This window comes from Solanum tuberosum, unplaced genomic scaffold (assembly GCF_000226075.1).
Source record: "Solanum tuberosum cultivar DM 1-3 516 R44 unplaced genomic scaffold, SolTub_3.0 scf00690, whole genome shotgun sequence".
In the NCBI taxonomy this organism is placed as follows: Eukaryota; Viridiplantae; Streptophyta; class Magnoliopsida; order Solanales; family Solanaceae; genus Solanum; species Solanum tuberosum.
Window position 1 is genome coordinate 114475 of NW_006239628.1, and position 12197 is coordinate 126671.

The 12197-nt window shown below is 30.5% G+C and overlaps 1 protein-coding gene and 1 long non-coding RNA gene across 2 annotated transcripts; one reads left to right on the forward strand and one right to left on the reverse strand.

Moving 5' to 3' along the window:
- Positions 1–262: 262 nt before the first annotated feature.
- On the reverse strand, positions 263–2226 carry LOC102594662 (1-aminocyclopropane-1-carboxylate oxidase homolog 1-like). The gene is made up of 3 exons (XM_006366969.2): positions 1595–2226; positions 1031–1352; positions 263–701 (listed from the first exon to the last, which is right to left on the reverse strand). Exons 1-3 carry the CDS (start codon positions 2113–2115, stop codon positions 450–452), a joined length of 1095 nt encoding a protein of 364 aa, XP_006367031.1. The 5' UTR covers positions 2116–2226; the 3' UTR covers positions 263–449.
- A 5117-nt stretch (positions 2227–7343) lies between these two features.
- Positions 7344–8124, forward strand: LOC107058937 (uncharacterized). Its single transcript, XR_001472408.1, has 2 exons — positions 7344–7727; positions 7825–8124. It is a non-coding gene; the product is annotated as an uncharacterized lncRNA (long non-coding RNA).
- Positions 8125–12197: the final 4073 nt, after the last annotated feature.

Genomic DNA, 12197 nt, shown 5'->3' on the forward strand with positions numbered 1-12197 from the left:
AAGTAATGTATCATTTGCATTGTATCGGACAATCAGTGAATGTATCCATCATATAGTGATGAAAAATCCAGAATTTGTGTAATTGAAGAAACTTTCAAAATAGAATGTAATTAGCCCGTAAACATATGAAATTTCTGTGAGCCTGGTGCTGCGGGTTCACAAATAGTTAAGGAGTCATATAAGAATCATAAATATTTTAGCAAAGTTCAAGACTTATCCAATTTAGCAATTTCAACATTCATTTCAAATCATGGTGTACTACATGCAGTCTTGTCCTTCAAGGACATAAAATTTTATTAAATACGATATCTTAAAAACTTACAAGATAACTTAATTAAAGCTCGTCATATCTCAAATCGTATTCTATTACAAATCATGTCCAAACGAACCCTAAAAACTCGAATTACACATGGTAGCCTTGCAAGTGAAATAATATACACTTTTCCATCCTAGAGCTTTAAATGTAGGAGTGAAGGAAGAGCACCAAGTCCTTTGGAGTTGTAATATAACACATAATCTTTTATTGTTGTTTCTTTGTACAAAGCATGATTTTCATCAGACAACAATTCCTTTATTGGGCCATAAAGTGTATCAAATGGCAAAAGTTGAGTTGTGAAAAAACATGCAATTGAAATCCTTGGCCCAATATGTTTTGCCAATACTCTATGCTCAGCACTTTTGAACTTGTCATTCGATAGAAGCTGCAAAATGAGTTTAAGTTATATATATTGTTCAATATAGATTTCTTATACCATTAAGCCATACACGAAATATCCTTATAGTATATACTATTATTCACGATTTATCGCATATATACTTATAGCGTGTGCTAGAAATAATACGTCAAATCGAGCTCACTACCAACACTCTACAGTCCATGTCACTAGTGACTAGACATATGTAATTTGTTTTAGATATACTACCTGTAAAAAAGTCAGTGAATGTATAATTCATGTATAATATGTATGAAGATCTATGTATACCAACTTAAAAAAGTAAACAGTAAATCTGTCCGACTAGATATACTTACCTGCAAAAGGTCACCAAGATTGATAACTAGAGCTCCAGTCACAGGATGAATATCAATCCATTGATTTTGGTGATTAATTTGAAGGCCACCAATTTGATCTTGTAGAAGAATTGTGAAGAAATTTGGGTCAGTATGTTTAGTGATTCCAAGAGTCTTATTGGGCTCAGGACAAGGTGGATAGTAATGACTAATTATGAATTGGCCTTTTGCACAGTCCATGTCCAATAAGTGATTGGGCTTAAGCCCAAGTGCCTCTGCTAGTAACTCAAATATTGTATGGCCCAACTTTCTAACATGTTGAGAATATTGAAGTAATTCTTCCCTAACAAAAGGACAAAAAAAAGTCAGAAATGTGTGGTTTGCGAGCTATTGCACAAGAGGGGTTTACGTTTATCCAGTATGTATCCAAAGAATAGTAACTACGAATTTCCTTAGAAGTTCCAAAAAATAAACACTTTTGCTGAAGTTTTACCCCCAGAAAATATAGTCAATGCACAAAATATCTCACGTTGACAACTGATATTACAATAAATAACAAAGAAGGTATAATTAGTAGAAAATTACCTGCATGCTTGTGGTAATTCATCATTAGTAGGAGGATTAGGAGCCATGAGACAAGCTAGAGTATCCCTCCAATTGGCAACCTGAGCTTGATAAAGATCAAAATTACTATTAAACATCACCTTCTTCATAGGATCCATCGAGTAAAACTCCCTTTTTATATCATTTGGTTGCTCATGAAAACTTCTAATTCCACCAATCATCTCATCCATAACATGTTGAGGTACACCATGATTCACAACTTGAAAAAATCCCCAAGTTTTACATGCCTCACCTACCTCTTCAACAATTCTTCTACGTCGAAAATCGTCTTCATTTATACCCTCGATATCTATAATCGGGATTTGAGCGTTGACTGCATCTGAACAAGAATTAAGATTCTCAGCACTGAATTCATTTTCTGTTACGGATGGTGTAACAAAGATCTCGGGAATATGAACTATCCCTGAATCGACTAGTCCTTTTACACCAGCCTTCGAGTCATCGAAGGCCTTGAGCTCTTTTGCTCGATTATTGTCTACCATATTTTTTTTCTTCCAAAAAGTTAGTGAATGTATTAAGCTTTTAATTATTTTGTAGATGTAGATCTAAAAATAGGAGTATAAGATAAGCGAAGGCAAAAAGGACAAAGCATGTGTCAAATTTTCTTTTTACACGTTGATTCGAATGAGACACATGTAACATATTTTAAAATTATTTAAGCTCTTTGGACTTGTTGGCCAAGAAAAAATTTCTGACGTTTCATGGCAGCATTTGATTTGACATAATATTAAAAAAAAAAAAAACTTTTCAAATTTATGGTCTGAAACAATCCTTACATAATTGTGAGATTGTAAATCATTTCAAAGTAAAAGGAGAATTTTTAAAGTCTATTTTTTTTATAATTATAGTAAGGTGACATTTTTTATTGGACGAAGTTAAAAGAAAAGGGTTTTGCATAAAATGAAAGGGGGAGTATTTAATTAAGGGGTCGTTTGATTAGTTGGAAAAGGATAATTAAATGTGAGATTGTTTAATTAGATCTAAGGTTATATTAGAAATAATAGTTTTTTTTTTCAATTTCTTTTTATCACTTTCTAGGAGTTCCTATCTCTTTTTTCTTACCTACTTCACCTACCTCTTCAACAATTCTCCTACTTGAAAATCGTCTCTTATTTATACCCTCGACATATATAGTCAGAATTTGAACGTTTTAACTATATTTGAACTTAAATTAAAATTCTTAGCATTGAACTCATTACTATTTTAACTGATGTAATAAAGATTTTGGGAATATAAACTATTTCCGAATCGATCAGTCCTTTTTTGCCAGCTTTTATGTCATCGAAGGCCTTAAGCTCTTTTGCTCGATCGATCATAGTCACCCATTTTTGTTAAAAAGAGAGATTTTGAATCTATTGGTTAAGCTTTAATTTTAACGACAAAAGGGACAACTATGTCACTAATAATTATTTTGTGACATTGACTCAATCACTCAAATGAGACACCTATTAATAAATCCTTGTAATAATTAGGAGTACACCAATTAATAATGAGTAGATATCACATGCACCTATATGGATCTTTTTATTTTGTTGTTTTTTATCTTTATATTTAAGTCTTGCATTGATATCAACGATTTATAGGTCTATCGAGACAATTTTCTTTTACGTGATTATAGATTTATTCTATATCCTTTTAACACCTTGATCGATCACTTACAATTTTCATAGTTATGAATCAGTTTGTAGGTCGACACAAGACATGTTCAGAATATTCAAATGACGATCACTCATATTTTAGATTCAATGTGTGCTACTTATAGCTTCCTGAGAATGTAATCATTTTAATCTTAGTTATCTAATTTTGTATGAAATGATATCTATTTTAGCATTCGTATCTTTGCATTGTAACCTAACAATTGACCACCATATATATAATTGATCATATAATTGTTCAATATAACTTATCTTTCACTTTGATAAGTATGTTTCTAAGTTCTATCATATATATAACATCGATAACGTACACCTCCATTTCAGCTATATGATTTTAAAAAATAAATATCATCAACAAATAGTATATAACATTTTGAGACGTACAATCGATACACAATAATATAAATTGAGAAAAAATACAAATAATTCTCATCAGAATATAACAAAGCCCTGAAATCTTTATTTTTGATCTTATCTCATAAACAGATCGACATACACATTAGTTTATTCAAATTTAAATATCAAAACAATAACTAGTGTATGATCATATACATACACGATTAAGTAATCATATTAAAGATGACCTAGCTAGGGATAAGGTGCCGATGGCGTTACGAGCGAATACAACGGTGGTGGTGGAGGCAGCGGTGATGGTGGTGGCTTATAAGTACGTATTGGTGGATTAGGTTTCGGAGACGGTGGTGGCCGGTAAGGTGGTCGACGGCCAAACACAACTGCAGGACCCAAGGGCTTCTTGTTTATGTTGCACAATTTCCACGAGGAAGAAAAATCTTGAATCAAAAGAAGCAAAATAAAGTGGAGAGCTATTTTCATAGTGACCTACTAGAAGAGGTGGAGCTATAATATTAGGCAAGGATACGTAGGAATTCAATAACTTTTGTTTAGATATTGTATTTATATTAGAATAAACTATTAGAGAGATCATATTATATTTTTATTTACTTAAGAGAAGTATTGAAAATATCCTTAAACTCGGAGTGAATTACTAGTTTCATTTTCGAACTATTGATAGCCTTATAAACACTCTTTTACTCGACTAATTAAAATTTAATAAACCCTCAATCTTGCAACATGAGTGAAATACATATTTAAATTCTCGACAAGTTTAAGGGTGTTTTCAACACTTCTCTATTTTTTTAAATTTATTAAGAGTCTCATGCTCCTACGATAGTTTGTGACCACTTGCTATGTCAAGTGGCAGATCGGCGGTGTATCTAAATTTAGTTAGTTGAGTAGAGGGGTGTTTTTAAGACTGTCAATAGTTCGGGGACAAAACTAATAATTTACATCAAGTTCAAGGGTATTTTCAAAACCTCTCTCCACTTAATTATATTCTTAATATAAGCCATTCAAGTGCCGACTTGATTATTTTTTCATGGATCAAACATTTGAAATTAGTTTTGATATTGAGTACCGGGGCTATGAGATTTGATCGCAGGACCTAGATCTATATGCTTGAAGATGTAAGCAAGAGCACACTTTTATTTACTTAATTATATTCTCAATACGTTCCAGATACATGTTTGATTCTTTTTTCATGAGCCAAACAAGGATATTTTTTTTTTGATAATAAGTATCCGTGAAATTCGATTTCAAAACTTCTACCCACTCTGATATAAACTTGCTTTGAAATAAGATAATCACATACTTTTCAACAATAGTTAATCAAAATAAAATTTGAATTTCATAATAAATATAAAATTTATAAACTTCAAATTTTAATTTCGCCTTCAAACACGAGAAGATAAACTATGAGAATAATGTTGACAAATTAGCTTAGAATATGTCATGAGCTTCATAGTTGGAAGTTAGGTGAGGTGGAAATTAATAGCAGTGTTAATAAAAACAATTTGCTCTTGTAAGTCAAACTAGCTAGATTTAAAAATAGAGATATTACAAAAAAGAGATATTATATTAACTTTAACTATAAAAAAGAAGAAGTTGTAAATATTAGCCCCAAACTTTATCTAATAAATATTTTTGAAAATTATTATTAAATAAAAATAAAATTAATGATGAATATGTTCAATGTTCCAAAGTCTACTTTTGACTTAGAATTTCTCTACTTTAATTAAAATTTCCTTTTGAAAAATGTACTATACTCCAAATTGTATTTTTTTTCTTTTTATATGCCGCAAAGGTTGAAAACTTTCTTAAAATTTGACTATCCATTACGTGGCAAAAAATTTCAGTTTACTACGTATACAACGAAAATTAAACAACTCTGATAAGACTCGACAAATGTAAATTGTAATAAACTTTTTTCGATATATATTTCTATTTTGAGTAGAGAGTTATAAATTCAGATGAATCAGTAATCAAATGGCTACATACTATATAATCTGGCGTCATCTCCAATTCCAATATCGCCTCACTTTATTTGTATAGTCATCAATTATAACAAAAGAGATATTTAGGGGTAATAATATTTCTTTTTAGCGATAATATTAATTGTCGTAAAAATATTTAGCAACAACAATTAAATTATGTCATCATATCTAAAGTCGCTAACGTTCTTGTTGTCATTTATATAAAATATTCATATTTATTACTGTTGTTAAATAATTATCGCAATTTTTTTAATTTGTTATATACTTGAGTATACATCAAGATATACTCTTAAAGATAATATTTTATGTTTATATATCAAACGGAAAAGGGTCAAAATCAGGGGCGGAGCTACAACTTATGATGGGTGTGCAGGTGAACACCCTTCGCCGGAAAATTATACCGTATATATAGGTCAAATTAATGAAATTGTAAATATATACATAAGTTTGCACACCACTTGACATAATTAGAGCCTTTTGGCTTAGTGATAAAGAGCACATTACAAGCTTCATGGCTTTTGGTCGGAGGTTCGATTCTTGGCTCCTTTAAGTTTTTAACATCATTTTTTATTAGTCAAAACTCACTAAATATTTTGTTGGTAACTTTTTAAAATTTTGCACACCCTTCATAAAATGTCTGACTCCGCCACTGGTCAAAATTGTCCCTAACTATGTGAAATAGACCACTTATACCCTCCATTACATTTTGGGATCAAAAATACCCTCACCGCTATCCCAGGAGACGACAAATACCCTTAAGAGTTAACACCCCAAATTATTAGTGACGTGACAAGCCACATGGGACTAATCCCTCCACCTAAGCATTGCCAACTAAGATTCACTACAAAAGAACTTGACCTTTAGTGGCGATAAAGTCGCCACAAAATCCCAAAATATTGCCACTAAAGGTTATGAGTGATTTTTAGTGGCAACTAAGGCTCCAACAACCATTCGCTAGTAAAACTTATTTTTTCAACAAAAAAATGATAATAATTTCGATTGCAACCTAATTTTCTAAAATAAATAACTTGCAATATCAATATTAAAAACATCCAATATTATTACGAAAAATCATCAAAATTACTTCTCGATTCAAATCTCCTACTATATAATGCATCATTGTACATTTCATACATTTACATATGAAATAAAAATAAAACATACAGTGTCTTCAAACTCCTAATTAATCGATATCATTTTTGTTTTTTTTTAAAACAGTGACGAAAATAACACAAAATTAGAATTTAATGTTAAAAAACTTTAGTGACGATTTTCTGGGCTTTTGTGGCGACTGTTGTCGCAGCTAAAGGTCTAGTTCTTTTGTAGTGAATCCTAGTTGGCAACGTTTAGGTAGAAGGATTAGTCCCACATGGATTGATCCCAAAATATAACAACAGGGGCATTTTTTATCCCAAAATATAACGAAGTATATAAGTGATCTATTTCACATAGTTCAGGAGCAATTTTGACCCTTTTCCGTATATCAAATTATAAATAGGAGTACCAAACACACTCATATATGTAAAAAGAGATGTCAAATACAATAAAACTTTGTTGGACTAATTTAAATATTCCTTTAATATCAAGAAGTAATAACGCGGTATATATTGACTATCTTGAAATATACACATGACAACAAACAAAAATATAGACAATTATATTTACAAGTTGTAATTAAATAATAAAAAGGCTGAAGAGAAAAGAAAATGCAATAAGTGATCCATAATTCTTTTCACCAAACACCAATACATAATTCTCACTTATAATTTTCAGAAAACTCATTAGTTTCACACTACAATTCTTTTTGAAAGAATTATGAGGCCAACTATTATAGTTTCATGTCTATTGATATTTTTGTTCATCCATGAATTTTCTAGTAGCCTTTGTGGTGAAGCAAGGTCCCTTCAATATTCTTCCTATAATGAATTGTTTAAATCTCATCAACACATGGTGGCTAGAGAGCTAAGAGGTTTAAAGAGAAGAATCATACCAAAACCATCACCACCAAAACCTAATGTGGAAATTCATTGGAGTCCCCCTCCTCCTCTTGATCAACCTCCACCACCAGGGTCGGAGATACAGTATTAGGTATAGATTCAAATGAACTCAATAGTTTTGTTAAGATATTGTATTTGTATTACATAATATATTGAACATGTGTATAAGTATTTAATTGTGATTTCAGTAACTAAGACGAGATAACAAGTTTAATAAACTTCGAATTCTGTTCCATCTCTATCCGCAAGCTTCAACAAGATGCTACCCATAGTCCACCATGCTCATCGCCACTATGCTGTTAATAGTCCCATGGTTCAGAGAGGTGAAATCAGGATTTGAAGCTTGTAGGTTCAATTATTGTGTTTTTTTAGTAGCTATTAATTGGTTTTGTTTTGTTTCTTTTTGTATGAGTGCTTGTATTTTGATTTTTGGAGGAAGGGTTTGTAATAAAACTTTCAATTTTTAGGTATCGATAAATTCTAATTTTTATCAGTTTATAAAAATGTATGTTATAATTTTGTCTCTTGCTATAGAACATAATTATATTTAGAATAGTCCTTACTCCTTAGTGGTGAATAAATTAACACTTGATTATTTAGGAAGTCATAGTGACAAATTAAACTAGTGTCTGAAGATACTATTTAAAAGTCAAAATTTTAAAATTAACTTATGTTTCTCTAGTATGTGCCATTTCTATTTTTTATTTTATATTTGATTGATTTTTAGGAGAATAAATTTCTTAAAATTTTTTAAAAATAATTATTTAATAAAAATAATAATAATAAAAAGTTGCATAAACAACATTTTAAGCTCATTGTCTCCTCCTACCCCCTTCAAACCCCACCCTATGACCACACCATCGTCCCATTCCTGATCCGCCCTTCCACTCTTCAACCCACTTTCATATTTTTTTTTCTAGATTATGTATAAATATTCCTAAATAAAATATTTCTTTTGCTACTTACTAAACATCATAAAACAAATTTAAAATAAATAAACATTTTTTATCGTACCCCTTCCTATCTTGATAGTTATATCACTCTATTGACATTTTTGTCCAATCTATTAAGGTGTGAAATAAACTATGACAAACAAGAGTGTCTTACAATACTAACAAGTAATAAAGTCAAAATCAAAGAATTTTGTTAACGCGGTATTTCGACTAAGTTTTCCATTAAATGAACAAAAGTATGATACACTGACTAATTATATATATTCACAAGTTGTAGCAAAGGGACATTATATTCCTTTAGTAGTTCATAATATTTGGGAGGATGAAGATACATATAATTATTTTATGTCTACTAATATATCTTTGTTCATCGATCTATGATGAATTATTAGTCATGGTGGACAAATCATCTAGTAGCCTTTATGTGGAAGCAAACCAATTTTCCTACAATGAATTGTTTAATTCTCAACATTATAAGGTGGCTAGAGAGCTAAGAAATTTAGATAGGAGTAATGGTGGAGGAAGAGTACCAACACCGTCACCACCAAATCCTAATTTGAAAATTCGTTGGAATCCTCTTCCATCGCCACCACCACCAGCATCACCAAGCTAGATCGGGATGATACTAGATTTGTGCGGTATATATATTTATATATATGTATATGTGTTTATGTCTGTATTTATTCTGTAATTGAATAAACTATGGGAGTGAGATATATAATTTGTAATATTAATTGAGATGATCAATATTTTCAAAGGTATTTTTATATACGATATTGTACATTTATTGTTTGGCTATAACGTCTTTGCCATTCTTTTGTTGAAATTGAGGTCTTTGTCAATATTCAAGAGGTAGCTAAGTCCCTTAAAACCATGATATTTCTTTTGCTCCAACATAATTGTTATGTTTTGTTTTTCAAAAATTAAAGTACTTAATATATTCCATGGCTTTGAAATACTACAATAAAACTTGGTACAGATTGAAAAATATGTATAGAATTTTATCCCAAAAACATTTAAACATAATTTAGGGAAACACTATGAGCGGGAGGGTTGGGGTTGGTTTTGGGGTCAGGACGGGGTGGGTTGGGTGGGGCGTGGGAACAAGACAATTAATGCAGAATGTCATTTATTAAAATTATTTTTTTATTTTGACTAATAAAGTCGTTTTCTTGAATTTTAAAGAACTTATTTTATCTTTAAAACAAAAGTAAAAATTGGAAATCATTTTTTAAAAGAAATTTCCTCCATACAAACACATTCTAGATAGTTCATCGATAATTAGTTCTTGTTAAAAAAATAAATCTCGAATTTAACTCAACTCGAAAGGAAGGAATTGTCCAAGACGAAACCATCCATCCCTTTTTCATCGAACGTTCAAAACGTGACTCTTCAACATTTATGTCCCTCCATCCCTCTCTTAATTGTCAAGTTTTTCCAAAATTATAGTGTGAAATCTACCATGACTATAACAAGTAAAGAAGCAAAGAAATTTGTTAACGCGTTATTTTGACATTTCCATTATCAATTAAATAATCCTCTGGAAAATGAAAAAATAATATTAGAGTCCACTATATATTCACAAGTTGTAATAAACTAATTAAAATGACAAAAAAGTGAGCAAAGGGACATTCCTTTAATTTTACAATAGTTCTCACAATTATGAAGGCACATATAATTTCATGTCTACTAATATTTTTGTTCATCCATGAATTAGTCATTCATAGTGTGGAAGCAAGGTCTCTATCGCGATTTTCCTATGATGAATTGTTTAATTCTCAAGACAAGGTGGACGTAGCCGGAGGGCTAAACTATTTGGATAGGAGTAAGGGTGGAGGAAGAGTACCAACACCGTCACCACCAAATTCTAATTTGAGAATTCGTTGGAAGCGGCCACTACCAAAATCACCACCACCACCACCAACATCATCAAAAAGTTATCCACCATGATATGATTGGCCAAAGGCAACATTTTAGACCGCACTATGTGGTAATATTATGTTTATGTTTGGATTTGTCTATAGTTGGATGAATCGTTTTCCTTTGTAATACGTACTTATATCATGTTTTTGCATGAACGACCTCTATTTTAGGGTGAACTTTAATTTTTATTTAATAAAAAATGATGAGTCAAAGTACTCTTAACTATGATCTAATTATAATGTCGTGTTCGACATAAGGTGTATAATATCCAATTTACAAGGCAAATTTAGAGAATTTTTTAAAACATTATGTTCCGAAAATGAATTTATATCTTATAAGGCATAACTTATGTCTTGCACGTTTTTCCTTAGTAAATTTTGTTACATCACTCGTATATCTAACTCTTAGACTTCTACATAGGATGATTACATACTCAATATACATATAATTTCTTAGTTTAACATATGTTATATTTCATGACTAATTCAAATAATAGAATTTTCAAACACCATATTTACCTCTTAATTGCAAGTATTCTAGTATATTTCCCTTCCAAATATTTTTTCAAGTATTCTAGTATATTTCCCTTCCAATTTTTTTTTTCCGGAAGTGCATTTAAAATACAATATATAGGTTCACGAGAATCTAATAATATTGCATTAATTTAAAATTAATATAAAACTTTATAAATTTCAAATTCGAAATCCGCATTCGTTATTTTTTCCAATCCAAACACCAACCATATATAATTCTCACTTATTTATAATAAAAAACTCATTTAGTTTCACATAGTAATGAGTGTGCAAGTATAATTTCATATCTATGCCGCCACTATCATTATCACCACCAGCACCAACACCTCCATCACTACTAGTTTGAGAGGGTAGTTTAATTTTTTTTTATCTTGCAAAGTATGAGGTAAATTCAAATTGTGAACTTTATGAATTCGAGTTTGAAATTTTAAATAAAGTATTTTAAAAAAATAATTCATAATCAAACGTTCACGAAAACTTATATTTAATTTAAAACTTATGTGTAACTTTAAAGATATAAGTTTAAAGATCAATTAAAGAGAAAAAGTTGGTGAAGATTTTATTTTCAATAAGCAGAGTGACGAAGACTTTGAAGAGTCAAATAGTCAACTTTTCAGAAAAGGAGTTGCTAATAGTATTTGGATTAATTTAGACTAGAATAGATGTATATACTAAAAAGTCTAAATGTTTGGTGAGTTTGTCTGGTGTTTTTTCGGCGTTGCATCGACTCTTTTTCGTTAGGTAATTTTCGAGGCAAAAATTGTTTTTTCAAAGTTAATTTTCTTATCGACTTAGTTGAATTTTAGTTCATTCATATATAAAATAATTCAAGGACGTAAGGCAAATACTTCTAGATGTACGCTATTTGGACTAATTTAGACTAGAATAGATATATATACTAAAAAGTCTAAAAGTTGTTATCTCCTGTATTCAGATTAGCAAACCAGAAATAATAAAAGATGAAAAGAAAAACACAAAGAACTATCCGAGTCCACAGAACCCACTGTGTGTCCTTAAGAAATTTAATCCCCTCAAGTACCCGAGGTTGCAGATTAATTCCTCCCAAGATAAAACGGATTAACCATTAAAGAAGTAGCGGTACCTCAAACTTCGATAATTTCAACGAACTCAAAATGACAACAACGAATCACA

Bases quoted from the DNA above. Each gene is read 5' to 3' on its own strand.
- LOC102594662 (XM_006366969.2), bottom strand. From the start codon at position 2,115: ATGGTAGACAATAATCGAGCAAAAGAGCTCAAGGCCTTCGATGACTCG. The intron at 1,353-1,594 runs GTAATTTTCTAC...TCCTTTTGTTAG, and splicing joins GAATTACCACAAGCATGCAG to GGAAGAATTACTTCAATATT. The intron at 702-1,030 runs GTAAGTATATCT...CTCATTTTGCAG, and splicing joins ATCTTGGTGACCTTTTGCAG to CTTCTATCGAATGACAAGTT.